We start from the raw sequence: 26552 nt of genomic DNA, 5'->3' as shown, positions 1-26552 counted from the left end.
ATGAATGGGCAGTTTTAAAATAGTAGAACTTAAAAATATAATCACTGAAATTAAAAACTTAAAGAACATTTAAACACAGAAGAAAACATTCTTTGATGGTTATGAGTGTGGGGAGGGAGGGTGAGGGTTATTTACTAACTAGATAACAGATAAAAATTATCTTAGGTGAAGGGAAGGACAGCACACACTACAGGGGAAGTCAGCACAACTGGACTAAACGAAAGCTAAGAAGTTTCCTGAATACAACACTTGGAGGGACAGAGTAGCAGGGGTAGAGGTCTGGGGACCATGCTTTCAGGGGACATCTAGGTCAACTGTCATAACAAAGCTTATTAAGAAAATGTTCTGCATCCTACTTTGGTGAGTGGTGTCCGGGGTCTTAAAAGCTTGCAAGTGGCCCTCTAAGATGCATCAATTGGTCCCAACCACCTGGAGTAAGGGAGAATGGAGAACACCGAAGACACACGGGAAGGAGTAGCCCAAGAGACAGAAAGGGCCACATAAACCTGAGACTTCATCAGCCTGAGACCAGAAGAACTAGATGGTGCCCGGCTACCACCAATGACCGCCCTGACAGAGAACACAACAGAGAGTCCCGGATGGAGCAGGAGAAAGCTGGGGTGCAGAACTCAAATTCTAGTAAAAAGACAAGACTTAACGGTCTGACTGAGACTGAAGAAACCCTGGAAAGCATGGCCCCTGGATTCCCTATCAGCCCAGAACTAAAACAATTTCCAAGGCCAACTCTTCAGACAGGGATTGGACTGGACTGTGGGACATAAAGTCATACTCGTGAGGAGTGTTCCTCTTAGCTCAAGTAGATACAAGAGACTAAACGGGCAGCTTCTGTCCAGAGATGAGATGGGAAGGCAGACAGGGTTAGGAGCTGGTTGAATGGACATGGGGAATCAGAGGTGGAAAGGTGGAGTGTGCTGTCACAGTATAGGGAAAGCAGTTAGGGTCACATAACAATGTATGTATAAATTTTTGTATGGGAAAAAAGAAAACCCTAAAAACTTAAAGAACAAGTTAAACCATAGATTAGACACAACTGAGATTTATGAACTAAAAAAACAGATCTGAGGAAATTACCCTGAATGCAAGAGAGAAATAAAAAGATAGAAATTATGAGTAGAAGGCAAAGAGAACAGAATAAGAATGAGCAACACGTGGCTAAAAGTAGTAATAAAACGAGACAACAGGGAAAATGGGGGCGAGGAAACTTAAAAAAAATAATACCTGGGAATTTTCCAGAAACGACAACAGACTTGAATCCTCAGATAAAGAAAGCATATAGAGAGCAAAACAAATAAAAACAAATCGACATTTGGGCATATTATAACAATACTACACAACATCAACCTAAAGAGGACATAGAGGTAAACTGACAAAGAGAATAGATGTACAAGCAAGAGGACTTATGCGAAACAGGAATGAAATGATATCTGATATTTGCTACAAAATAATCCAGACTAGCTTGGCAGATAGGGAGCAGTAGGAGAACAAGAAGGAGATGGCAGTAAAAGTAAAACAAGACTGGATCTGAGTTGATAATGTTGAAGCTGGGTAACAGATACATGGGGTTCATTATACTTTTCATTTTTGTGTACTTGAAATTTTCCAGAATAAAAAGTTTAAAAAGACAGGAAAAAGCGAGATTATGAAGGAATCACAGACTTATAGCTGACTTCTCAAAAACAATAATAAAAATCAGAAGACATAAAACAATGGTCAATCTTATATTCTGTTTACCAGCTACATCAGCATTTAAGAGCAAAGATAAAGATAACAGACAAAATTTGATACCCTTGCCCTCCCCCCAAAAAAAGCTCAGGAACATAGATAGAAAAGTTCAAAACAAAATATTACCAAATCGAATACAGAAATGTATATATATCAAGACCTTGGATCCAACACCAAAAGCATGAGCAACAGAATAAAAAAAAATAAATTGGACTTCTTTAAAATTAAAAACTTTTGTGCATCAAAGGACATTATAAAGAAAGTGAAAAGACAACCTACAGAACGGAAGAAAATATTTCCAAATCGTATATCTGATAAGGGTTTAATATTCAGAATATATTAAGAAGTCTCACAACTCTGTAACAAAAAGACAAACAATTCAAGTAAAAAATTGGCAAAGGACTGGAATAGACAGTTCTCTGAAGAAAACATACCAATGACCAATAAGCACATGAAAAGATGCTCAATATGAAGTCATTAGGAAAATGAAATCAAAATAAAACAAACATTATAATTAGGAAAAAGACAGGAATGAGGTCACACTGCATGAAGAGTGTAATCAATATCATTGAATTGTACATGTAGAAAGTACTGAATTGGCAAATGTTTTATTGTGTATATTTTCACCACCATAAAAAAAAAATGATATTGAAGACTTTTTTTAAAAAAAACCTACATAACTGGAGAGATATACCATGTTCTTAGATAGGGAAGCTTAATATTGCAAAGATATTCTCTCTAAATTAATCCATAGGTTTGATACAATTCCAATTAGAATCTCAACAGGGTTTTTTTACAGAACTTGAAAAGCTGACATTAAACTTTATATGGAAAAACAAGGGACTAAGTATAGCAAGACTTTGGCTACAGCCAAGAAGAACAAAACGGGGGGACTTGCCTTGTCAGGTCTTGAGATTAGGATAAGGTGATAGCGATGCAGGGATGGACAAACGGACCAATGAAGCAGAACAGGGAGCCTGGAAACAAATTCTCACTTATGAAAACTTGATGTTTGACAGGGCAGAGGATACAAATCAGTGAGGAAAGGATGGACTAATCAGTAAAGGAGTTTGGTTATTCAAATACCTGGGAAAAAGTAAAATTGGATCCTTATCCCATGCTCTACATAAAAAGCAAATTCCAGGTTGATTAAAGATCAAAATGTGGACAACTAAACTTAGAAAAAGACAATATAGGAGAATATCATACCTATACTCACGAAGCACAAATCATAAAGGAAAAGATTCAGACATTTCAGCTATAGTAAAGTGAGTATCTGTTCAACATTGTACACCATAAAGAGAGTCAAAAGACAAATCATCAACTGGGAAAGGTATTCACAGCACATATAACCGACAAAAGGTTAGTAACCATAATTTAAACTTACAGGACTCTTTAAAAAACACAACCCACCCAATAGCAAATGGGGAAAAGACATGAGCAAGTATTTCAGAGAAGAAAGAAATGGTTCAGAAACCTTACCAAAATAAAAAAAATAAAAAAAAAGCTCAATCAAGTAATCAAGGAAATGCAAATTAAAGCCATAATGAGCTACAACGTCATATCCACCAAACTGGCAAAACTTTGAAAGTTGGTCAATACCAAATATTGTCAACAATGAGGAACAATGGGAAGTTTATCCACTGCTGGTGGGAATACACATAGCCTAACTACATTGGTGAACAGTTTGGCATTACTCGGTACTGTTGAAACTGTGCTTGCCCTATGACTTGGCAGTTCCAATGCTAGTCATATACCTCAGAGACTTTGTTGCACTTATGTACTGGGAAACATGTATGTAATGCAATAAAATTCAACTGTCATCAACAATAACAATGGATGCATAAATTGTGGTATATTCCTTTGATGGAATACTATGGAGAATAAAAACAAATGCAATATAGCTATGAAAATCAATGTAAATGAATCTCAAAACAATATTTAGTGAAAGAACATAGTCACAGAAGAACGTATACAGTAGGAGTCCATTTATATTAAGGTCACCGAGAAAACAAACTCACTGCCGTCAAGTCAATTCCAACTCATAGAGATCCTACAGGGCAGAGCAGAATGGCCACAGAGGGTTTCCAAGGAGCAGCTGGTGGATTCAAACTGCCAATCTTTTGGTTAGCAGCCCAGCTCTTAACCCACTGCGCCACCAGGGCTCCATTACGGTCACAGACAAGCAGAACTAAGCAATATGTTATTTAGGGATACATACATGGATGGTTTTAAAGAAAAGCAAAGGAATGATTAACCTGAAATTCAGTACAGCAGTGATCCCCAGGAGCACACAAGGGAAGTCTAAGGTTCTACTGATATTCTAATTCTTAAACTGGGAGTGGGTACTTGTGTGTTAAGTTAATGATTATTATTTAAACTATACATATACAGCTAATACACACTTGTGTATATATGACATATTCCACAATACACGCATTGTTTTGCTAAAAGCCTCAGAAATGGGGCTTCTCTGTGGGTCATGAGTCCTCATCTAGCCAGAAGGGTGGCCTGGCTCATGGGAATAAAAAGCTTCTTTCTAAACAGATAAATCAGGACGGGCACCAAAAAAAAAGTTAAAACAGCAAAAGTTATGTTGTAAAAATGAATTGCATTGTTAAAAAATAAAATAAAAAATATCATATCCAAATTGGGTTCATGCCAGGAATACAAAGATGGGCTAACAATCAGAAAGTCTGTCAGTGTAATTTATCACATTAATAGATTAAAGAACAAAAACAATATGATCACTGACCACCTACTATGTGTCAGGCACTATTCTAGAAGATTTTTCAAAGTCAGCAATAAAACTATTCAACAATAGTCCCACAAGTCTTAACTATGTCAATAATTAGACAAGAAAAAGAAATAAGGAGTATATGAACCAGAAATAAAGAAACTGTCATAATTCATCAGCAGCATGATAATCAACATAGAAAACCTAGAAGAATTCATAGACAAGCTATCACTACTACAAGAGTTTAGGAAGGTTTTCTTGATACAAATTCAATATACAAAAAAACGAATTCTGCTTCTGCACCTCTGCCATCACCATGAAGGTAAGGCCTAGCTAGCCTCTGGCCCACTGAGGATGAGAGAGATGTGACACTCCACCCCACGTGCTGATCACAGCCAACCTCCACAGAGACTCATGAGCTAAGTATTATTTAGTGTTATAATAACAACAACAACAAATTCCATTCCTACGTACTACAGTAATCCATTGGGTTCTAGTAACAGCAACAAAATTATATACCTAGGGATAAAAATAATAGTGAAAAAAGTTATAAGAATTTACCAAAAAATATAAAAGAAGACAAATAAATAGAAATATAAAGCATGTTCTGAATGGGAAGACCCTATGTCATACAGATGACAAATTTTCCCAGGTTTATCCAAATATCAGATAAAATTCTAATCAAAATCTCAACAGGATTTTTGCTGAAATCAGAAGAGCAAAGGGCCAGTGCAATGCAACAAGTTTTTCTTTATATATGGCCTTTCTAGCCCTGGGTTTTGTAGTTCTGCCAGAATGATTTGCTAGGCCAAAATCTTGCAAAGGGATTAGACAACTTACTATGCAAATAAGGTACATGAAATCCTCGCAGGGATTGGTTGATTGGCATGCAAATTAGGTAATGGTGATCTACCGAAGAGACTGGTCAGTCTGTGGTCTTGGTGGAAGGAGTAGGCTTATAAAAATCCCAGGGAGGCTGAGGGAGACCTCACTACCATCAAGAAGAGGAGCCGGGAGAGCAGTGCATCCTTTGGACCCAGTCCCCATGCTAAGAACCTCTGAGACCCAGGAAACAGAGAGCTATAACACTGAGATGGTGCGAGACAGCAGTAACAATACATGAGGCGAACCAGTAGACCAGAGTGAGATGGCTGTGGTGGGCTTGCTGACCCACGGAGCAAGAGAGTTAAGTACTTTTAAGCAGGAAGCTTGCTGGTGGAGTGGGGTGCCTCCAGGCACTTACTGATGGAACTAAAGATGTGTAACATTTGCTTGAGCAGGGCAGAGATGAAGAGGAGGCTAGCATGGCCCAGAGAACAAGGCCTGGCGGCAGAGGCCAGGCAGAGAACAAGGCCAGGCTGAGAGTGAGGCCTGCCTGCAGGCACGGCCGAAAGAAAGCTGAGCGCTGTCTTGGTTGGAAGCCATCCTGATTGATGAACTGTATCCTTTCTCCTGAGTTGTTCCAGTTACCTCCAAGTTGATCCTGATCCTGAGCTGTGTAGCCCGTTACTTCCCTAATAAACCCCATATCTGTAAGTATGGTCTATGAGTTCTGTGTGACCACTGCAACAAATTATCAAACCTAGCAGAGAAGTAGAGTGTGCTTTGGGAGGGACGGCTGGTGTCAGAATTGGTGAAAAGGTTGGAGAGTGGAGGTATATCTGACATCCACCTCATAGGAATCAGCTTTGGGCTGATGCTGATTCTCCTCCCCATTCTTGAAGTTAGGCGACTTCTGATGCCACTAGATTACAGTCAAGACACACCAAGACAAATCTGAAGAAAAGCATGAGAAGAAGGGGAAATGTGACGTACCAAATATGGTAATTCAAACAGTGTGCTATTGATACAAAGATAGACAAACAGTTCAACAGAACAAAACAGACAGCCTAGAATAATACCTAAGCATATAAAAAAGAGTTATATGACTAAGGTGTATTTCACATCTGTGGGGTAGAAGCATATTTTTCTATAAATGGGACTGGAACAACCACCTACCATATAAAAAAACAATTAAATTAGGTCATCACAACAAACCATATATAAAAATAAATTCCAGGTGGATAAAAGATCAGAACATAAAAAAGCAAAGCTTTAAAACTTTGACAAATACAGAAGAATATCTTTACAAGGTCAGTACAGGGAAAGAATTTTTAAATATGACACTGTAAGCACAAGCCATAAAGGAAAAAAGTGGTAAAACTACATTAAAATTGTTTAACTTCTGTCAAAAAGATACCATAAACTCAAAGATAAGCCACAACTCATTGCTCCTGGAAAGGGAAATTGGGACAATCTCTATGAAAAGATGTTTGGTAATACCATAAAATTTTACACGCACATATCCTCTGACCCAACAATTTCACTTCTGGAAACTAACCCTAAAGTTAGACCCACAATGTGTGAAACGACACGTGTACAAGGTTATTCACTGTAATAATTTTATATAAAGTACATATATACAATGAGATTTTTCTTTATGTTGAGGTATAATCCATACTGAAGGCTGTAGTCTTTGATCTTCATCAGTAAGTGCTTCAAGTCCTCTTCACTTTCAGCAAGCAAGGTTGTGTCATCTGCATAACGCAGGCTGTTAATGAGTCTTCCTCCAATCCTGATGCCTCATTATTCTTCATATAGTCCAGCTTCTCAGATTATTTGCTCAGCACACACACTGAATAAGTATGGTCAAAGTATACAACCCATACCTTTCCTGACTTTAAACCATGCAGTATCCCCTTGTTCTGTTTGAACGACTGCCTCCTGGTCTATGTACAGGTTTCTCATGAGCATAATGAGAAGTGTTCTGGAATTTCTACTCTTTGCAATGTTATCCATAATTTGTTATGATCCGCACAGTCGAATGACTTTGCACAGTCAATAAAACACAGGTAAACATCTTTCTGCTATTCTCTGCATTCAGCCAGGATCCATCTGACATTCAGCAATGATATCCTTTGTTCCACATCCTCTTCTAAATCTGGCCTGAATTTCTGGTAGTTCCCTGTCGATACACTGCTGCAGCCAGTTTTGAATGATCTTCAGCAAAATTTTACTTGCGTGTAATATTAATGATATTGTTTGATAATTTTCGCATTCTGTTGGATCACCTTTCTTTGGAATAGGCATAAATATGGATATGTTTCAGTCAGTGGGCCAGGTAGCTGTCTTCCAAATTTCTTGGCACAGACGAGTGAGCACTTCCAGCACTGTATCCATTTACTGAAACTCTCAATTGGTATTCCGTCAAGTCCTGGAGCCTTGTTTCTCAGCAGTGTCTTCAGTGCTGCCTGGACTTCTTCCTCCAGTACCACTGGTTCTTGATCATATGCTACCTCCTGAAATGGTCGAATGTCAACCAATTCTTTTTGGTGCCGCAACTTCGTGTATTCCTTCCATCTTCTTTTGATGCTTCCTGCATTGTTCAATTCTTTGCCCACAGAATCCTTCAATATTGCAACTTAAGGCTCATGACAAATGGACAAAAGATTGATGTCATCAAGGATTTCATTTTACCTAGATTCACAATTAACACTCATGGAAACAGCAGTCAGGAAATCAAATGACGCACTACATTGGGCAAATCTGCTGCAAAAGACCACTTTAAAGTGTTAGAAAGCAAAGATGTCATCTTAAGGACTGAGGTGCGCCTGACTCAAGCCGTGGTGTTTTCAACCACCTCATATGTATGCGAAAGCTGGACAATGAATAAGGAAGACAGAAGAAGAATCTCGACGCCTTTGAGTTATGGTGTTAGCAAAGAATGTTGAATATACAGTGAGCTGCCAGAAGGAACAAATCTGTCTTGGAAGAAGTATAGCCAAAGTGCTCCTTAGAAGTAAGGATGGCGAGACTTCGTCTCATATACATACTTTGGACATGTTATCAGGAGAGACCAGTCCCTGGAGAAGGACATCATGCTTGGTGAAGTAGAGGGTCAATGAAAAAGAGGAAGACCCTCAACGAGAGGGATTGGCACAGTGGCTGCCACAACAGGCTCAAACATAACGATTGTGAGGATGGCTCAAGACCGCAGTGTCTCGTTCTGTTGTACATGGGGTCGCTATGAGTCGGAAGCGACTCGACGGCACCTAACAACAATAACGTACAATAGGAGCACGGAGACAGTTATTTAAAAGAAAGAATGTACTGATGTGAAACTATCTCCAAGATACACTGTTTGGTGAGGGTGCAGGAGGGAAAGTAAAGCACAGATCAGTGAACACAGTAGACCACTTATGTAAAAACAAAGAAGGGAGAGGATAAAACAAATAAAACTCCTTACATATGCAGATAACATACCTGGAAGGTTACACAAGAAACAGTTAACATTGACTACTCCCATGGAGGGGAAGCAAAACTTTTCAGATATACATTTTTTTAAATATATTTTAACATCAGGATACTTCTTAGAACTGATGCCAAATCTTAATTTTACTAGCAGCGTTTTTCTATCTTAATAGTACAGAAAACAATAGTGTATCTTATAACCAACAGCATCTTAGATTCACTAAAATAAAGTTTAAAAAATCTTAATAAACTTTTTTATTTTGGAATAATTTTCAGTTTCTAGAAAAATTGCAAAGTATACGGAGAATTCTCATATACTCCTCACCCAGTGTCTCCTAATGTTAACATATTAGATTACCATTCTACACTTATCAAAACTAAGAATCCAATATTGATATATTATTATTAATTAAACTCCAGACATTATTCAAACTTCTCCAGTTTTTACACTAATGTCCTTTTTCTGTTCCAGGATCCAATCCAGGATACCACATTGCATTTATTCATCATTAGGCTCCTCTGGACTATGACCATTTCTCAGTCTTTTCCATTTTTCATGACCCTGACAGTTCTGAGAAGTACTGTCAGCATTTTGTAGAATGTTCCTCAATCTGGGTTGGTCTGATTTTTTTCTCATGATTTGACTGGAGTTATGGGATTTGCGGAAAAATACCACAGACGTGACAATCCCTCCTAATCACATCACAACAAGGTGCACGTTATCAATATGTATTATCATTGTACTGTTAACCCTGATCATTTGGTTAAGGTAGTGTTTGCCAGGTTTCTTCCCTGTAAAGCTACTATTTCTCCCCTCTATATTCTTTGGATGAGAATCACTAAATCCAGCCACTCAAGGGGAGCAAGGGAGAGAAATTAAGCTCCATCTCCTAGAGTGGGCAGTATTTACTTATTCAGAGTTCTTCTGTATGGAAGATTTGTCCCTTCTCACCATTTATTTGTTTATCCAATCATTTATAGGCAAAAAATTTTTTTAAATTGTTAAATAAAATAAGGCAAGTCATTCACAAGGAGATCATTGCAGCATATATAATACCAGGATTAATATCCAGACTATATGAAGAACTCCTGTAAATCATTAAAAAAAAAAAAAAAAAAAAAGGCAAATAACCCAATAGACAAATGGGCAAAAGGTAAGAAAAGGCAACTCAAATAAAAGAAATAGCCTTTAAACATGAAAAGATGCACACCCTCACTAGTAATCAAGGAAATGCAAAATAAAGCAATCACATACCATTTCATATTCATCAGATGGGAGTGAGAAAATAACTAGAACACCCAACCATGAACGATGGGAGTGAACACTGGACCAATTTCTTTTAAGAACAGTTTAGTAATATCCAAAATTGCAGTGTTTTGACCCAACAATTTTACTCCTAGGTATATACTCAAGAGAATCACCCTTAAACTGACCTGAGTTCATACATGAAAACTTTCCAAGAGATTCAAGGTCTAGAGAGTTCAAACAGAATAGATTCCCAAACAATATCTTCCACATACTCTCTCTCCTAAAATTAATCTGCCTGAGGAGAAGTACCAGGTCTTGCTGGACTCCCTTCACAATCTTATGGAAGATTTTTCCACCTGGTAAAAGAAAAGGCATACCTCTAGCGGATCTGCCTGCAGAATGCAAAAACTTTCAGGCCCATAACAAAGAATAATTCAAAATACCAGTGTCCATGTTGAGAAACTAAATGACTCCAATGACTGGGTAACAAATCCTTTTGAAAGTCAAGTGGTTTCCAATTTTTTTCTTACAACAAATTGAAAAGAGGATACTTAAGAAAAATTTTTTCTGAAAGATCGCCATTTGACTTCTGGCATATAACTTAGAAGGAGTTAAGAGACACTGCCACACAAAATTTTTTCCATCTAAATATACTTATTTATATTAAAAAGGTTTCACTTATCCAAAAAAAAAAGGATTTATACTGAACCTTGTCTCATTCTAGCAGTAAATTATATCATCCCCAGATTAAAAAAAAAAAAAACCATCCATCTCAATAAGAGATTTTTTCCAATAAAATTTTACCTATTGAGTTTTAAATTTATTTATAAAACTATGTATTACATTTCTGTGGTTTGTTCAGCTGTATACCAATAATAACCACAATGATTAATTAATTCATAAGAAAATTTTCAATACTTAGAATCACATGGTCATAGGAAGCTGAAAAAAAATCATTTCTATAGAAATCTTTTCTTATACAGAAGTATGATATGAAGCTCAATAAAATGTCTTTAAGCATAGAAGTATATTAGAAAAAAATTCTATGGAGAAACACACACACAAACACAAATTAGTGTATGTAAAACTGGTGAAATATGAATAAGGTTAATGGATTATACCAATATCAATTTCCTAGTTGTGATCTTGTGTGACAGTTATGTAAGATGTTACCACTGAAGGAAATGGGTCAAAGGTATAGAAGACCTCTCTGTATTATTTCTTATGACTATATGTGAATCTAAAATTATCTCAAAATAAAACATTTTTAAAAAACATATGGGGAGGATTTCAAAAGTTACTATGTAGATACAGTAACCAGGACAGTGTGGTGGTACTGGAATAAGGACAGACATACAGATAGATAGAATATAACTGAAAATACAGAAATAAACCCATATATCTAGGGTCAACTGATTTTTTTTTTTTTTTTAAGGTTTTTACGAGGGAAGTCTTTATTGTACTTTAGATAAAGGTTTACACAACCTACAGTTTCTCATTAAAGAGTACATATATTGTTTATGACATTGGTTAACAACCCCATGACATGTCAACACTGTCCCTTCTAGAACTTGAGTTCCCTATTACAAGCTTTCTTATCCCCTCCTGCCTTCTAGTCCTTGTCCCTGGGCTCTTGTGCCCCATTAGTCTCGTTTTCTTTTATGAGCCTGTCTAATCTTTGGCTGAAGAGTGAAACTCGGGAGTGACTTCATTACTGAGCTAAAAGGGTGTCTGGGAGCCATGCTCTTAGGATTTCCAAATATCTGTCAGGGCAGTAAATCTGGTCTTTTTGTTAGAATTTTGTTCTACATTTTTCTCTAGCTCTGTCTGGGACCCTCTGTTGTGGTCCCTGTCAGACCAGTCAGTGGTGGTAACCAGGCACCATCTAGGTGTACTGGACTCAGTCTGGTGGGAGCCGTGGTAGTTGTGGTCCTTTAGTCCTTTGGAATAATCTTTCCCTTGTATCATGTTTTCTTCATTTTCCCTTTCTCCCAAAGTGGTGAGTAGGGTCAACTGATTTTTGACAAGGGTGCCGAGACCAATCAATGGGGAAAGAATAGTCTTTTCAACACCTAGTGCTGAAACAATTGGATATCCACACGTGAAAGAGAAAGTTGGACCCTCTCTGAAATCATATATAAAAATTAACTTGGTTGAACAACATGATGAACATAATTGATGTCATTGAACTGTACATGTGAAGACTGTTGAAATGTCAAGTGTTTTGTTACATACACGTTTACCAAAATAAACAAAAGGCAGGGGGTGGAGTTTACCCTAAAAAAAAAAAAAAATTAACTCAAAATTGATCAAAGACCTAAATTTAAGAGCTAAACCTATAAAACTCTTAGGAGAAAACAGAGATGTAAATCTTCATGTTCTTGGATTAGATAAATAGAATTTTATTAAAATAAACTTTTTTATGTCAAAAGACATTATTAAGAAAGTAGGAAAAAAATACAGAATGGGAAAAATTACTTGCAAAACATATACCTAATAAGGGTTTAATATCCAGAATATTTTAATACAAGACTCTTACAACTCAACAATAAAGACAAATAACCTAATTTAAAAATGAACAAAGGCTTTAAATAGATGTTTCTCAAAAAAGGAGTCCTTGGGTGATACAAATGGTTAACATAGTTGGCTGCTAACAGAATGGTTGGAAGTTCCAGTCTACCCAAGGCACCTCGAGAGAAAGGCCTGTGAGCTACTTCTGAAAAATCGGCCAATGAAAACTCATTGGAGCACAGTTCTACCCTGACACACACGGGGTCGCCATGAGTCAGAATCAACTCAATGGCAACTAGGGGTTTTTTTTTTTTTTTTTCTCTTGCTCTCAAAAAAAGATAGACATATCTCTATTTGTCTAGAGCAAAAGAGAAAGAAGGAAATCAGAGACTCAAAGAAGAAACTAGTCTACAGGACAGTCTACACGAACCATGGCCTCATCTAACCTGAGACCAGAAGAACTAGACAGTGCCCTTCTACCACTACCAACCGTTCTAATCAGGGCCACAAGAGATGGACCCTGATAGAATGGGAGAAAAATGTGGAACAGAACCTCAAATTCCTAAAAACAAAAACCAGACCTACTGAACTGATTGAGACTAGACGACTCCCTGAGACTATTGCCCAAAGATACTCTTCAGACCTTAAACTGAAACTAACCCTTGAGGACACCTTGTAGCTAAATAACAAATTGGCTCAAAAAATAATGAGTATCGCCCGTAAGTACTGTTCTCCTTTTAAAAAATCACCTATATGAGACCAAACGGTCAACAATTACTTTAAAACAAAGATGAGAATGTAAGGGACAGGGAAACTAGATTAATGGAAATAGAACCAGAATGGAAATAATAAGAATGTTCATACATTGTAAAGAATGTAACCAATGCCACTGAACAACTTGTGTAGAAATTGTTGAATGGGAACCTAAACTGCTTTGTAAACCTTCACCAAAAACACAATAATTATTTTAAAAAAAAAAGATAGATATGGCCAGCAAGTACATGAAACAATGCTCAAAATCAATAGTCATTAGGGAAATGGAAACCAAAACCACAATGAGATACCACTTCACACTCACTATGATGACTATTATGTTGTTGTTGTTAGGTGCCGTCAAGGCAGTTCCGTCTCATAGCGACCCTATCTACAACAGAACGAAACACTGCCTGGTCCTGCGCCATCCTCACAATCATTGTTATGCTTGAGCCCATTGTTCCAGCCACTGTGTCAATCCATCTTGTTAAGGGTCCTTCTCTTTTTCACTGACCGTCTACTTTATCAAGCGTGATATCCTTCTCCACGGACTGATCCCTCCCAATAACATGTCCAAAGTATGTGAGATGTAGTCTCATCATCCTTGCTTCTAAGGAGCATTCTGGGTGTACTTCTTCCAAGGCAAATTTGTTCGTTGTTTTGGCAGTCCATGGTATATTTAATATTCTTTGTCAACACAACTCAAAGGCATCAATTCTTCTTTGATCTTCCTTATTCACTGTCCAGCTTTCACATGCATATGAGGTGACTGAAAACACCATGGCTTGGGTCAGGGGCACCTTAGTCTTCAAGGTGACATCTTTTCCTTTGTCCAATGCAATGTGTTGTTTGATTTCTTGAATGCCACTTCCATGGGCGTTGACTGTGGATCAAATTAAAATAAAATCCTTGACAACTTCAATCTTTTCTCTGTTTATCATGATTTCCTTATTGGTCTAGTTGTGAGGATTTTTGTTTTATGTTGAGGTGTAATCCATGCTGAAGGACATGGTCTTTGATCTTCATCAGTAAATGTTTCAAGTCCTCGTCACTTTCAGAAAGCAAGGTTGTGTCATCTGCATGACGCAGGTTGTTAATGAGTCTTCCTCCAATTCTGTTGCCCTGTTCTTCTACATATAGCTTAGCTTCTAGGATTATTTGCTCAGGATACAGGTTGAATAAGTATGGTGAAAGGATACAACCCTGAAGCACACCTTTCTTAACTTTAAACCACACAGTATCCCCTTGTTTTGTTCGAACGACTGCTTCATGGTCTAAGTACAGGTTCTTCATGAGCACAATTAAGTGTTCTGGAATTCCCATTCTTCACAACGTTATCCATAATTGGTTATGATTCATACAGTTGAATGCCTCTGCATAGTCAATAAAATACAGGTAAACATCTTTCACGTATTCTCTGCTTTCAACCATGATCCGTCTGACATCAGCAATGATATTCCTCATTCCACATCCTCTTCTGAATCCGGCCTGAACTTCTGGCAGCTGCTTGTCAATGTACTGCTGCAACCACCTTTGAATGATCTTCAGCAAAATTTTACTTGCATGTGATATTAATGATATTGTTCGATGATTTCCGCATTCTGTTGGATCACCTTTCTTTGGAATAGGTACAAATATGGGTCTCTTCCAGTCAGTTGGCCAGGTAGCTGTCTTCCAAATTTCTTAGCACAGATGAGTGAGCACCTCCAGCGCTGCATTCATTTGTTGAAACATCTCAATTGGTATTTCATCAATTCCTGGAGCCTTGTTTTTCGCCAGTGCTTTCAGTACAGCTTCGATCTCCTCCTTCAGTACTATCAGTTCTTGATCATATGCTACCTCCTGAAATGGGTGAATGCCGACCACTTCTTTTTGGTACAGTGACTCTGTGTATTCCTTCCATCTTCTTTTGATGCTTCCTGCATTGTTTAATATTTTCCCTGTAGAAGTCTTCAATATTGCAACTACAAGCTTGAATTTTTTCTTCACTTCTTTCATCTTGAGAAATGTTAAGCATGTTCTTCCCTTTTGTTTTTCTATCTCCAGGTCTTTGCACAATGTCATTATAATACTTTACTTTGTCTTCTCGGGCCTCCCTTTGAAATCTTCCGTTCAGCTCTTTTACTTCATCATTTCTTCCTTTTGCTTTAACTACTCTACGTTCAAGAGCAACTTTTAGAGTCTCTTCTGACATCTGTTTTGGTCTTTTCTTTCTTTCCTGTCTTTTTGATGACTTCTTGGTTTCTCCATGTGTGATGACTTTGATGTCACTCCACAACTTGTCTGGTCTTCGATCTTTAGTGTTCAATGTATCAAATCTATTCTTGAGTGGTCTCTAAATTCAGGTGGGATATACTCAAGGTCGTTCTTTGGCTCTCGTGGCTCTCGTGGACTTGTTCTAATTTTCTTCAACTTCAACTTGCAAATGAACAAGTGAGTTTATGTTAATGGGGGAGGAACAATTCGGAAAAGGAGGATGAGAGTGGTTGCACGACTTGAAGAATGTAATCAATGTCACTGAATTGTACGTGCAGAAATTGTAGAATTGGTGTATGTCCTGCTGTGTATATTTTCAACAATAATAAAAAAATAAATTTATATTTAAAAAAGCAAGTTAAAGGTAACCCAAGGACTAAACCAGCACCAAAGACATGACTGCTTTAAAGCAATCAGTTACTTGGTCATTGTTTCTCAACAAGTGGTCCAAACTGTTCCAAAAGTTCAATAAGTAAAAGACAGTAATGGCATCTATTTTAAAACAAGCATAACACACAACTATATTAAGTACATGTTACAAAAGGGTATAAAATGATACTAATTCTGCAAATTTGCCTCAAGATTATCTGATTATTTTCTGAACAAAATCCTTGGATAGCTTTGCAAGATATCTGTAGTATTTCAAAAACCAATGTTAAAAAGAGAAAATTAAGTGACAATTATATCCAGCTTGGCCTTTTCATTCAACAGAAAAAAAAAAATCTCCACACAGGAAATGTGCTATTTGCAGAGAAATGCTTACAAATAGCTGAAAACCTCTCTCTCGTTTCATCATTTAGAAACAAAACACATAAAAATATTTTTAAAATAATTTTTAAAGCACAGATACACGAATTCCAAACATCAGGACAAGAAAATTATCTATTTTTGATAGCACAAAACAGAGTCCAATTCAATCTCTATTTTAATACACATCAAATCCTAAAATTAAATGTCATTTTTATTTGTCTGAAACCATGCTTTTTCTTACACAATTAATTTAAAGTACACTAAACAGATGCACCATATGTTAAACGGGGAAAAGGTCAAATTTTTTTTTGTATTATGAATATTAGAAATTGTATTTAAAATGTACATTATCATCTTTAACAAATGACTTGTTACTCTATTTAAAATCATCTTATCAAAAAACTAAATTTTTTTTTACAGTTAAACTTTTTTTTTTTATCATACTTTAGATGCAGGTTTACAGAACTAGCTTCCCATTAAGCAGTACATATATTGTTTTATGACATTGGTTAACAACGTCATAACATGTCAGTACTCTCCCTTCTCGACCTTGGGTTCCCTATTACCAGTTTTCCTGTCCCCTCCTGCCTTCTAGTTCTTGCCCCAGGCTGGTGTGACCCTTTAGTCTCATTTTGTCCTATAGGCCTACCTAATCTTTGGCTAAAAGGTGAACCTCCGGAGTGACTTCATTACTGAGCTAAAAGGGTGTCCGGCGGCCATACTCTCGAGGTTTCTCCAGTCTCTGTCAGGCCAGTAAGTCTGGTCTTTTTTCAGTTAGAATTTGGTTCTACATTTTTCTCCACCTCTGTCCGGGACCCTCTATTGTGATCCCTGTCAGAGCAGTCAGTGGTGGTAGCTGGGCACCATATAGTTGTACTGGACTCAGCCTGGCAGAGGCCATGGTAGTTGTGGTCTATTAGTCCTTTGGACTAATATTTCCCTTGTGTCTTTAGTCTTCATTTTCCCTTGCTCCTGAAAGGGTGAGACCAGTGAAGTATCTTAGATGGCCGCTCACAGGCTTTTAAAACCCCAAACACTACTCACCAAAGTAAAATGTAGAATGTTCTCTTTATAAACTATGTTATGCTAGTTGAGCTAGATGTTCCTTGAGACTATGGTCTCCATAGCCCCCTGCCCAGTAATTCGGTCCCTCAGGGAGAAAAAAACTAAATTTTTTAATATTATTTTTTAATTCCTAAGAGAGTCTACAAGATTATATACAATTGTGAAAGGGTTTGTGAATCCAAAATTTAGGAAACACTAGTCAAGAGAGATGACTTTTGTGCCTCTTAAAAGTGCCTGACGTGATTCCAGACCTAATACTTGTTGGCTTACTAATTAGAAAATTCTTAGTTGGAATGTAAAAAAGACCAAGTTGGAACGAAAAATTCATTCACACAATGTATACTGGTAATGTCAAATTCTAAAAAAATAAGGAGGCAATTCAGCCATGACAAAAATTAGCTTCTACAAATAAAAAACAGATAATTCTATACGAATAAACATGCAAATAAACAGCAAAAACTAACAATTGGAGAAAACAGAAAACTTTAAGAATTAAAAATTGAAAGAATAAAATCAAAACATGGTCTCAAGTGCTAAGACAAAAGCAGTTAAAGAGAGATGACAGCAATAAAATGAGAATAAAGAAAAAAGCAAGGCAAATGTAAGACAAATCCTAAGGAGGGAAAGCTAGAAAAGGTCATGCTAATATAAAGCACTAGTTTAAAAGTATAAGGGAAAAGTAAAAATGGAAGGAAGAAAAGTAGCAAAATGAAGGGTTACAATAGTATGTAATATATGGATGAAAGTCACTCTTGCCACAATACATTTGGGAAAGGAAGACAAAAAATAATTAAATCACAGAAAATGGTAAAGAGAATTATTTAAGTGGGAAACAATTTTCATAACAAGTTAGTGGTTACAAATTTCCAGATACAAGTATTTCAAAGAGTAGAAATGCAATTTTACTACAGTTTTAAAACAAAATGTGTTAAAAAGAAAAATCAATGTGAGATTTCTGTTTACAGTACTCGGTATACACTTCTATATTTAATTCTCAATATAAAGGTAACATTACAAATATATTAAATGAGTTAACCATATTTAGTAAAAATTACTTTGATCATAAACATACTTTGCTTTTCCTCTATACACTTACCTGACCCCTATATACTTACTGTAATAAATTAAAAAAGCATTTGCCTATCTTAGGAATCTTTCACAGAAGGTGGAGTTAAAATGTCTGCTTTCAAACTTATCATAACATGTAATTATATTAAGCCATTCATGCTCAATTGTTCTTTTTACTCAATAAACATATTTTCACCTTTTCAAATAAGTAAACCAAATCTTCCAGGAATCAGGCAAAAACTTTAAATGTCTATTATATAAGTAAATATTTTACATAAAGTTTTCACCCAAAATGATATAATTTCACCCAATAAAAACATGCATTTTTTGCGGTTCCTCCCATAATCGTCTCTATTTCTCCCACCACAAAATCTGGGGATTTAAAACTCTCATTCAATGACTGGGCTCTACTAGACTGAAACTCAACAAGGGCCCAAACTTCAATGCACTAACCTCAAAGAGCCAGCAGAGTGCCTGCCACACAGCGGGTCCCCCATATCTTCTCCTTACATGACTGAGTGGATTCCTGACAAACTGGCAGACCAGGATTTCATTACTCAATACAGTATTTTCCAAACCATTACCACTTTTTATCATCAACATTTACTGATTATTCACCAAATGGCAGGCACTGAGAATATGCAGGGAAGTCTACTGTTTCCACCTGGCCTGCAATGGCCAACTTTCTGGTAACATCACATGTTTTCCTTTGGGAAATCTTGCTCCCCCGTTCTCAGTCCATAATATCTAATGGAGCTAGCCCTTACCCTCCAGCTACAGAGTAGGTACTCAACTCAGGTCTGACCATTCAGAACATTCCCATGATCCTAGCCACAGTGACTACTTCAATAAAGGACAAGGAAGCTGATGAGACTCTCACTTCTCGTTTGCTACAAGCCCCTAGGAAAGTGTCACTCTTTTCCAGTGAAGGATAAACCCCTACAGAGAAGAGGAAAATATGCTTCTTTCCCAGAGGTCTCCAGCAAAAGTTCTGAGATTCACCCTGATTGGGTCAGCTTAGGCCACACGCCCATCTCAACACAATCACTACAGCCAGTGACTGGAATGCCCTGAAGGCTTAGCCAAGCAACCCACCCTGGACCTAGAAGCTGTTGGGAAGTGAAGAGGGAAGGCCACTGTCACCTTCCAGCTGTGGCCCCATTCATTGCACCCCCTCAAAATTTATGTTCCAATAACACCCATCTGCGTTAGTTCTCTAAGTAGGACAGTCCATGATTTCTTGCCTTTGCACCAGCTCTTCATTCCTTCTCGAATACCTTTCTTCCCCAGATATCTATTCACATCTAACCTCTCAGACTTGCTCAAATGTCTTTTCCTCTGTGATGCCTTCCACCAGAGTCCCAAGAAGTCTCTCTATCACATATTAGCCTAGCACCACACAGTGCCTATATTCTTATCATTAAATTCTAATTTCCTGTGCACATAGCTATCTTCCCTTCAGAATTATGAATTCCCCATGGAGAAAGCAAGGCCTGATTCTCACCCTTCGTATCCTCAAGACAGTGCACAGTACCTAACACATAATAATCACTCAAAAGATAGCTATGAATTGAACAGGTTGATGAGTCACCTCAAGAGAAGATAACAGGTATGCTATTAGGGAGAACTGGCTATTATAGACTATACACAGAGAACTGAAGATGGGCCTTAGCGGGTAGAATCCAGATAAGTAGAGAAGAAAAGAAAGTATGTGGGGGTGGTGAGGAGGAAGGGTGCTAAACTCAGCAAAGATGTAGAAAGAATGACTACAAAGTAGGAAGATTTGGTTAGGGAAAAAGGAATGCATGTAAGGGAATGCGAGCCTTCCGCTGAGGGTAATTAAGAAGAGTTAAAAAAAAAAAAAAAAAAAGGTTTCTGAGCCAGACAGTGAAACATGTTTTCCAGGGATTTTTATGACAAACTGTAGAATGGACTGAGGTGGAAGATGCTAGTTAGGGGGCAACAGAGGCAGGTGAACAATGAGGTGAAGGGCCAGGTGTACCAGATGGCACCAGGAAGAATGGAATGGGACAAATTCCTAAGACTTTAGAGAACAGATAACAAATAGGTAGAAAGGGCCACAGATCACCTCCAAGTTTTGACCTTTGGTTATAGAATTCACAACTGAAATAAGGCAGTACAATGGAAAAAGACTTTCTTTCAGTAAGTGTAAGAAGTTTGGTCTTAGTCATAGATCAGTATGACGTGACAGGAAAACATCCCAATAAAGATATCCAACAAACAGTAGAAGACAATGAAGTTCAAGAGAAATATGAGGACAAAAGACAGATATGGCAAACAAATGGGTAAAGATGACTTTTTAATAAGTCATAAAAAGCATACTGTAGAACTCCATACCTTCATTCAACAAACACTTATTCAGCAGTGAGTCTGTCCCAGGGACTATTTTAGGCTCTGGGAATATAAAAGTGATGACAATATATAAAACTCCCTGCCCTCACAGAGCTTATATTCTACTAGGGGAAACAGACAAGCCTAAATTTGATTCATGAACGTAAGTAACATCATTCCAAGGATTAAAAGGGGTAATTTCCAAAAGGCACTTAGCACACTGCATAGAAGAAATGGAGAAATACTAGAGAAATGGAGGCAGCAGGAGCTGCTGCAACTCCTACTATAGTACTGCATGTGCTGGCACATAACAGATGCTCAATAAATGCTTCCTTTCTTTCCTTTTCTTCTACAGAAGATAAGTCTTAACATCATGGGTAACTAAAAAGCTCAATTCACTAAATTACTCTATCCTCCCGAAAGTTCTGTATAGCAGGAACTTAAAAGTATTAAGTGCATATCAGTTTCATAAATGGGATTAATATCTTTACTCTGACTTGATGGGGCTTATTTATCCTCCAAAGAAAAATTCCAATGGTGAGGCTACAAACAGAAAAAATGATCACCAAACTATGAAGATTCCCATGAAAGTGGTGTTGCTTTAGACATTATCCACCAAAGATCCTATAGGTATTTTTATTAAACTGACACCATTAACTTCATCCTTTGTGAGTAATCATTTCTGTAGCACGTTTCAAGAAGCCCTGGTGGCATAGTGGTTAAAGCACTTGGTTGCTAACTGAAAGGTTGACTGTTCAAACCCACCAGCCGCTCCACAGGAAAAAGATGTAGCAGTCTGCTTCCCTAAAGATTACAACCTTGGAAACCCTATGGGGTGGTTCTACCCTATCTTATAGGGTCACTATGAGCCAGAATCGACTTGACGACAATGAGTTTTTTGGTAGCATGTTTCATTTGGAAAAAAAAATTAAATAGTTCTCTAATTACAACCATACAATAATACAAGACCCTCAGAGTTGTCCTGAGGATTAAATGGTACAATGGTACAATGCAAATGAAAATGCTTGGCCAAGTACAGGTACTGGTACACAGTAGGCAGTCAGTGATAACTTCAGTGAAATCCAATCCATTTATTATCTTACATTTCTCTCAATCCATGTAAAAGACCTCATAACAGCAATTCTAACACAAGAGTTAGGAACTAAAAAGCTTAAAAAACATTGACTTGATGTTATTCCAAACCAGAAAGGTATTCATTTAATATTTTTTAGTTTAATAAAAAAAATAATTTTGTAAGTTAAATCAACATAAATACCACTGCAATCAAAACCATTTCATTCTCCCCCTCAAGTAAAACTTTAATGAAAAGTTAAAAAAAAAAAAAAGTCAGAGACATAAATTCCTCCTATTTTCATTTTCAAAAAATGAAAATTCTAGAAACCCACAAAACACAAGTGGTATTAACAGGACCCAAGTCTGAAATCTCTGCCCAAGAAAGAGCATGGAAGCCAACTAGGATTGGCAGTAACCAGGGGAGCTCCTTCACTCACACGTGACACCAGTTTGTGACACCATCTGAGACAACCAGTGCCAGGACTGCGTGCTCCCCGTATCAAGTAGCTCTTCTCCAATCCTCTGGACTATCCGTGTGGACACTCAGACCTGTTCTCTCTCCCTAGTAATCTCCCTCATACATAGATGACTCCAGCTCTCACATCTGTCCTGCCATGTGGATACCCTAAGAGCACCCCAAAGTCAGTATGTCCAAAACTAAACACTACCTTTTCTCTCAGACCTGCTCCTCCAAAGAAAGACCTGTCCATTTTACCTCTACACCACCACCTAGCATCTATCCCTGCCTCCTTTCTCACTGCCTAGCTCAAGCTCTCATTACCGCTGGCCTGGCCCATGCCAACAGCTCTCACCTAACTGCCCACCATCTCTCATGACCAAAACGAGTTCACCTACTCTGAACATTAGTGACAGATTAATCTTGTTACGAAATGTCCCTTGTACCCTGTGGTCCTCCACTGCCTACCACAGTGTCTCTGATTTTCACAACTTGAAGGACCCTCATCTCACCTAACCATCCATTCACCTGATCTTGGAAGGTCCTCAAATTCAAAATGCACTGACATCTCCTTCAAGGCCATTTCTAGTCTGGCTCCAATTTAAAAGCCTATAATGTCCTGCTAAAAAGAGTGAACTATGCCATTCTCCTGCTCTTAAGCTAAAGGTCAAAATTCTTAACCAAACCAAAAGGTCTCCACATGGCCTGACCCTTGCCTATTTCTCCAGTCTTGCTAATCTCTTCTTTGCCTTCTCTGCTCCAGCTACCTGGCCTTCTATTCAGCCTGCCATGATTCCTCTCATTCCCAAGCCCTGGCACATGCTGGTCCTCCACATCCCATCTCTCACAAAGATAGTACTTCTCACCCTCTGGATCTCAATGCACAAGTCGTTTACTCAGTAACTAACCTCATCCTAATTCCAAACTAAGCCAAGTCCTTTACTTGGCCCCTGCACTTCACCTTCATAGCATTAAGCAGAATTATAACAAAGTGATCACTGGGAATTTTTTATTCCCAAACTAGAATATAAACTCCACCATAGCAAAACTGTATCTATCTTTACCATTGTATCTCACAACCTAATACAAAGGAGCCCTCCACAAATATTTGCAGATTAGTGGAATTCATAAATCAGAATCATCTAAATTATAAGGCCAGCCCCACTACACACTGGCTGTGAAGTCACTTCATTTCTCTATCCATAAAACTAAGGAGCTCATCTCCTCAATATTCTCTGAGTTCTCTTGAAACTCTGACATTACATGAGTGTATAATTCTGCCGTTCCAAACTTCTCTCTCACAACTCTCTTCTATATATCCTGGCACGAGCAAAACTTTATTTTGTAGCCTCCACAACTTTGCATCTTTCCTTCCATCTGGAATTTTTTTCCCAGCTCCACCTTTCCAAATACTTACTTAGCCTCAAATGCTAGAATCCAATGTGACCTCCTCCTCAAAGTCTTCCCTGGATCCCCCAGCCAGTATTAACCTCTCCATCTCTGAATTCCCACACGTTCTCCTGCTGGTTAAAATTCTCCTATCAGAACACCCTGTTTTATTTTCTTTATATCATTTACCCTTACCTGAAATTATCTTGTTCATTTCACTATTTACTTGTTAATTGCCTGTCACCCTCACTAGAATGTTAAGATACAAGAACAAGGTGCTGCCTTGTTCATCTTATTTCTTCCCTCTCCCACATCAGACATCATAGGTGTCCAGTATATCTACCAAAGGCATGCATGAATGACTCTAACCCTAATGACTAGGGTTGCGTACATATCAATCTCTGGCTGTACTCCAAACTCCTTTTGGACTAGGCCAAAATCTGGCTAACCCAGTATGTATTTGTGTGTTATCCGGAAACCCTTGCACAAATGAAGCAAATAATAGATAAGTGCTAATTAATCAATTAATGATCTCTCCAAGAAGTATTCCCCTGAACCAGGCCAACTCCATATTCTCCAGAACCAGGACAAACAGGAACCTCCTTCCATCCCTTCTCTAGGACAGACCCTGTTCCAACGTGCAGCCTCAACTGAGCTTCAAAAGGCTAGTTTCCTCACTTTCCTTTAGCCAACAACCACTGTTCCATTCCTAACATTTCACAATCCTGACTTTCCCCCTCCTCCCCAGCCAACAAATCACTTCCAGGGCCCTGTTCTTCAGAGTATCCCACATTCCAACTAGTCAGGGAGCTTATCAGGCCCTGAGGGCACAAAGGGATGTTAAAACTGGCTCACTCGTCTTTTCTTTGATACCTTGCTTTTCTGAAATAGGCCTAGTTTCAGTGACTGGCTTTGATACTCTTTGAGACCCTAAGCTTTTTTCACACCTAGCCCGCCGCATTCAAATGCCTTCGGTGTGCCCCTACCTCTACCTCGCACCTTTTCACCTTCTACCAGTGGAATATCCCAGGTCAAAGACGATGATCTCCCCGGAAGCAAAGGGTCTTCAACCACTGAGGGGCGGCCCTCACCTCCCACTTTCTGTCCGGCATCCGCCTCTGGCCTGGAGCCGTCTCGAGCGCCCCCCAATCCCAGCCTCTAGCTGAGCCCGACCCTCCAACACTACCCCCCACTCACCTGAAGCGGCCCCCGCAGTGCTGGCATTGCTCGCCCACCCAGCCGGCGGGGCAGACGCACTGGCCGGTACCAGGGTTGCAGCGACCGCCGTTGACACATGGCCGGTCGCATTCCTTGGCCTCGACTGCGGCTGAGCCCGACACAGTCGCCGCTGCCGCCGCGGCCTCGGCCGCCCAGGGCAGCAGCTGCAGCAGCAGCAGCGGCGGGAGCAACAGCAGCAGCAGCCGCGGCTGCAGAGACGGCGACAGTAGCCGCGGAAGGCGCAGCCCGGCCCCCAGACCTGGCCTCCCAGCCCCGGTCACGTCCCAGTCCCCGCGCCGCCCGCCGATCCTGCCCGCGGGCGCTGTCGTCACCACCGTCCTCCTCCTCAGCCTCGCCTCAGTCGCCACCGCCACTGCCACCATCTTCCCGGGGCTGAGACGGCGCCCCACGAGCACATACACACACAAACACACACACGTACACACAGCACGCCCGGCTCGGCTTCGCCTGGCCGTGAGCGGCTGAGCAGTGCAGACGGTGGCTCGCACGGTCAATCTTGGGGGCGGGACCAGAACTGCGTGGGAGGAGGGGCCGGCGCGCCCGTGCGTGTGTGGGTGGTGCGCAGCGCGCAGGCTTTGATCTTGTCGAACGCTCAGCTCCGACGGCGAATCTCTGACCCTGAATTTGGGGAGAGTTGAAAGTCGCTTGATACAAGACGCCCTAGATCTAGTTTTCGCCCTTTGCCTCGGACGGCGGCGGCAGGGTAGGAAGCCTGAAGTGTCTCCCTACTCCGATTGGCTGCCTGGGAACCGGCCGCCCCGACAGCCAAGGGCAACTGGAGAGAGGCGGTCCCCAGAGGACAGAGAGGCCGCCGACCCTGTTGAGTGCTCCCGTCCAAGAGACCCCGCGTCCCTGTCAGCACTCTGCCCCAACCTTAGCTGCCGGCCAGAAAGGGTCTAAGAGGCTGCATCGTGGTGTGGTGCTAGGTGGGGTACTGTAGAAGGCGTGCTGCATTCTGAGCCTCTGCTTTCTCCCCTTTAAAATAGGAATAATGAAATTAAATTACTTGTGTTAAGAACCTGGGACTGTGCTCAGTAAATGCATAATAGACTGAATGAAGACACACAGCCTGGCCTCCCTTGACACAAGCTAGTTCAGTGGCAGCCCAGACTTTAATTCTTTGGACAAAGTTTGAGGTTACCTTGCTCCTTACTATTTGTCGTCCAACCATCTCTGAAGAGAAGGCAGCATAAAATTGGCAGCTAGAACATTCTCAGCCCGCACGTGTTTGCCCTGGAGTCTTCCTTGTCTGATAGTTTGTTACTTTGGTGCGCTCCCTCCCCCACCCCCCCATCCCACCCTGGAACATGCCTCCTGGAATGAGAACCTTGTGGGGGCCTCAACCCTGGAATCTGGGCTGGGCCTGTGACTCCCTTTAACCAACAGGCGAAAGTGACGCAAATGACACTGCCCCTTTCAGGTCTGAGCCTTAAAAAGACCGGGCAGCCTTGGTTTTGGGCTCTTGGTAGTCCTGAACTGCAACCCCTCTTCCATCCTGTTGGGGAAAGAATGCGTGGAGAGGGGAAGACCCTGAGACTACATTATTACAGTATTAGCCCAAGAGACAAGGACAAGGAGGAACCTAGTTACCAGGAAGAACTGAGGCCACAGGCACATGA

At 39.5% G+C, this 26552-nt stretch overlaps 1 protein-coding gene across 1 annotated transcript in view; it reads right to left on the bottom strand.

Moving 5' to 3' along the window:
• Positions 1-25370, bottom strand: part of ATRN (attractin) — a 116902-nt gene extending 91532 nt beyond the window's left edge. Inside the window, exon 1 of the mRNA XM_023737511.1 lies at positions 24892-25370. Coding sequence (XP_023593279.1) covers positions 24892-25295 — 404 coding nt within the window. The 5' untranslated portion in view covers positions 25296-25370. The remainder of the gene's footprint in view (positions 1-24891) is intronic.
• Positions 25371-26552: the final 1182 nt, after the last annotated feature.

Source organism: Trichechus manatus, unplaced genomic scaffold (genome assembly GCF_000243295.1).
Source record: "Trichechus manatus latirostris isolate Lorelei unplaced genomic scaffold, TriManLat1.0 scaffold00104, whole genome shotgun sequence".
Classification (NCBI taxonomy): Eukaryota; Metazoa; Chordata; class Mammalia; order Sirenia; family Trichechidae; genus Trichechus; species Trichechus manatus.
The sequence above is the reverse complement of the archived record's forward strand: the minus strand, read 5'-3'. Positions and strand labels throughout refer to the sequence as shown.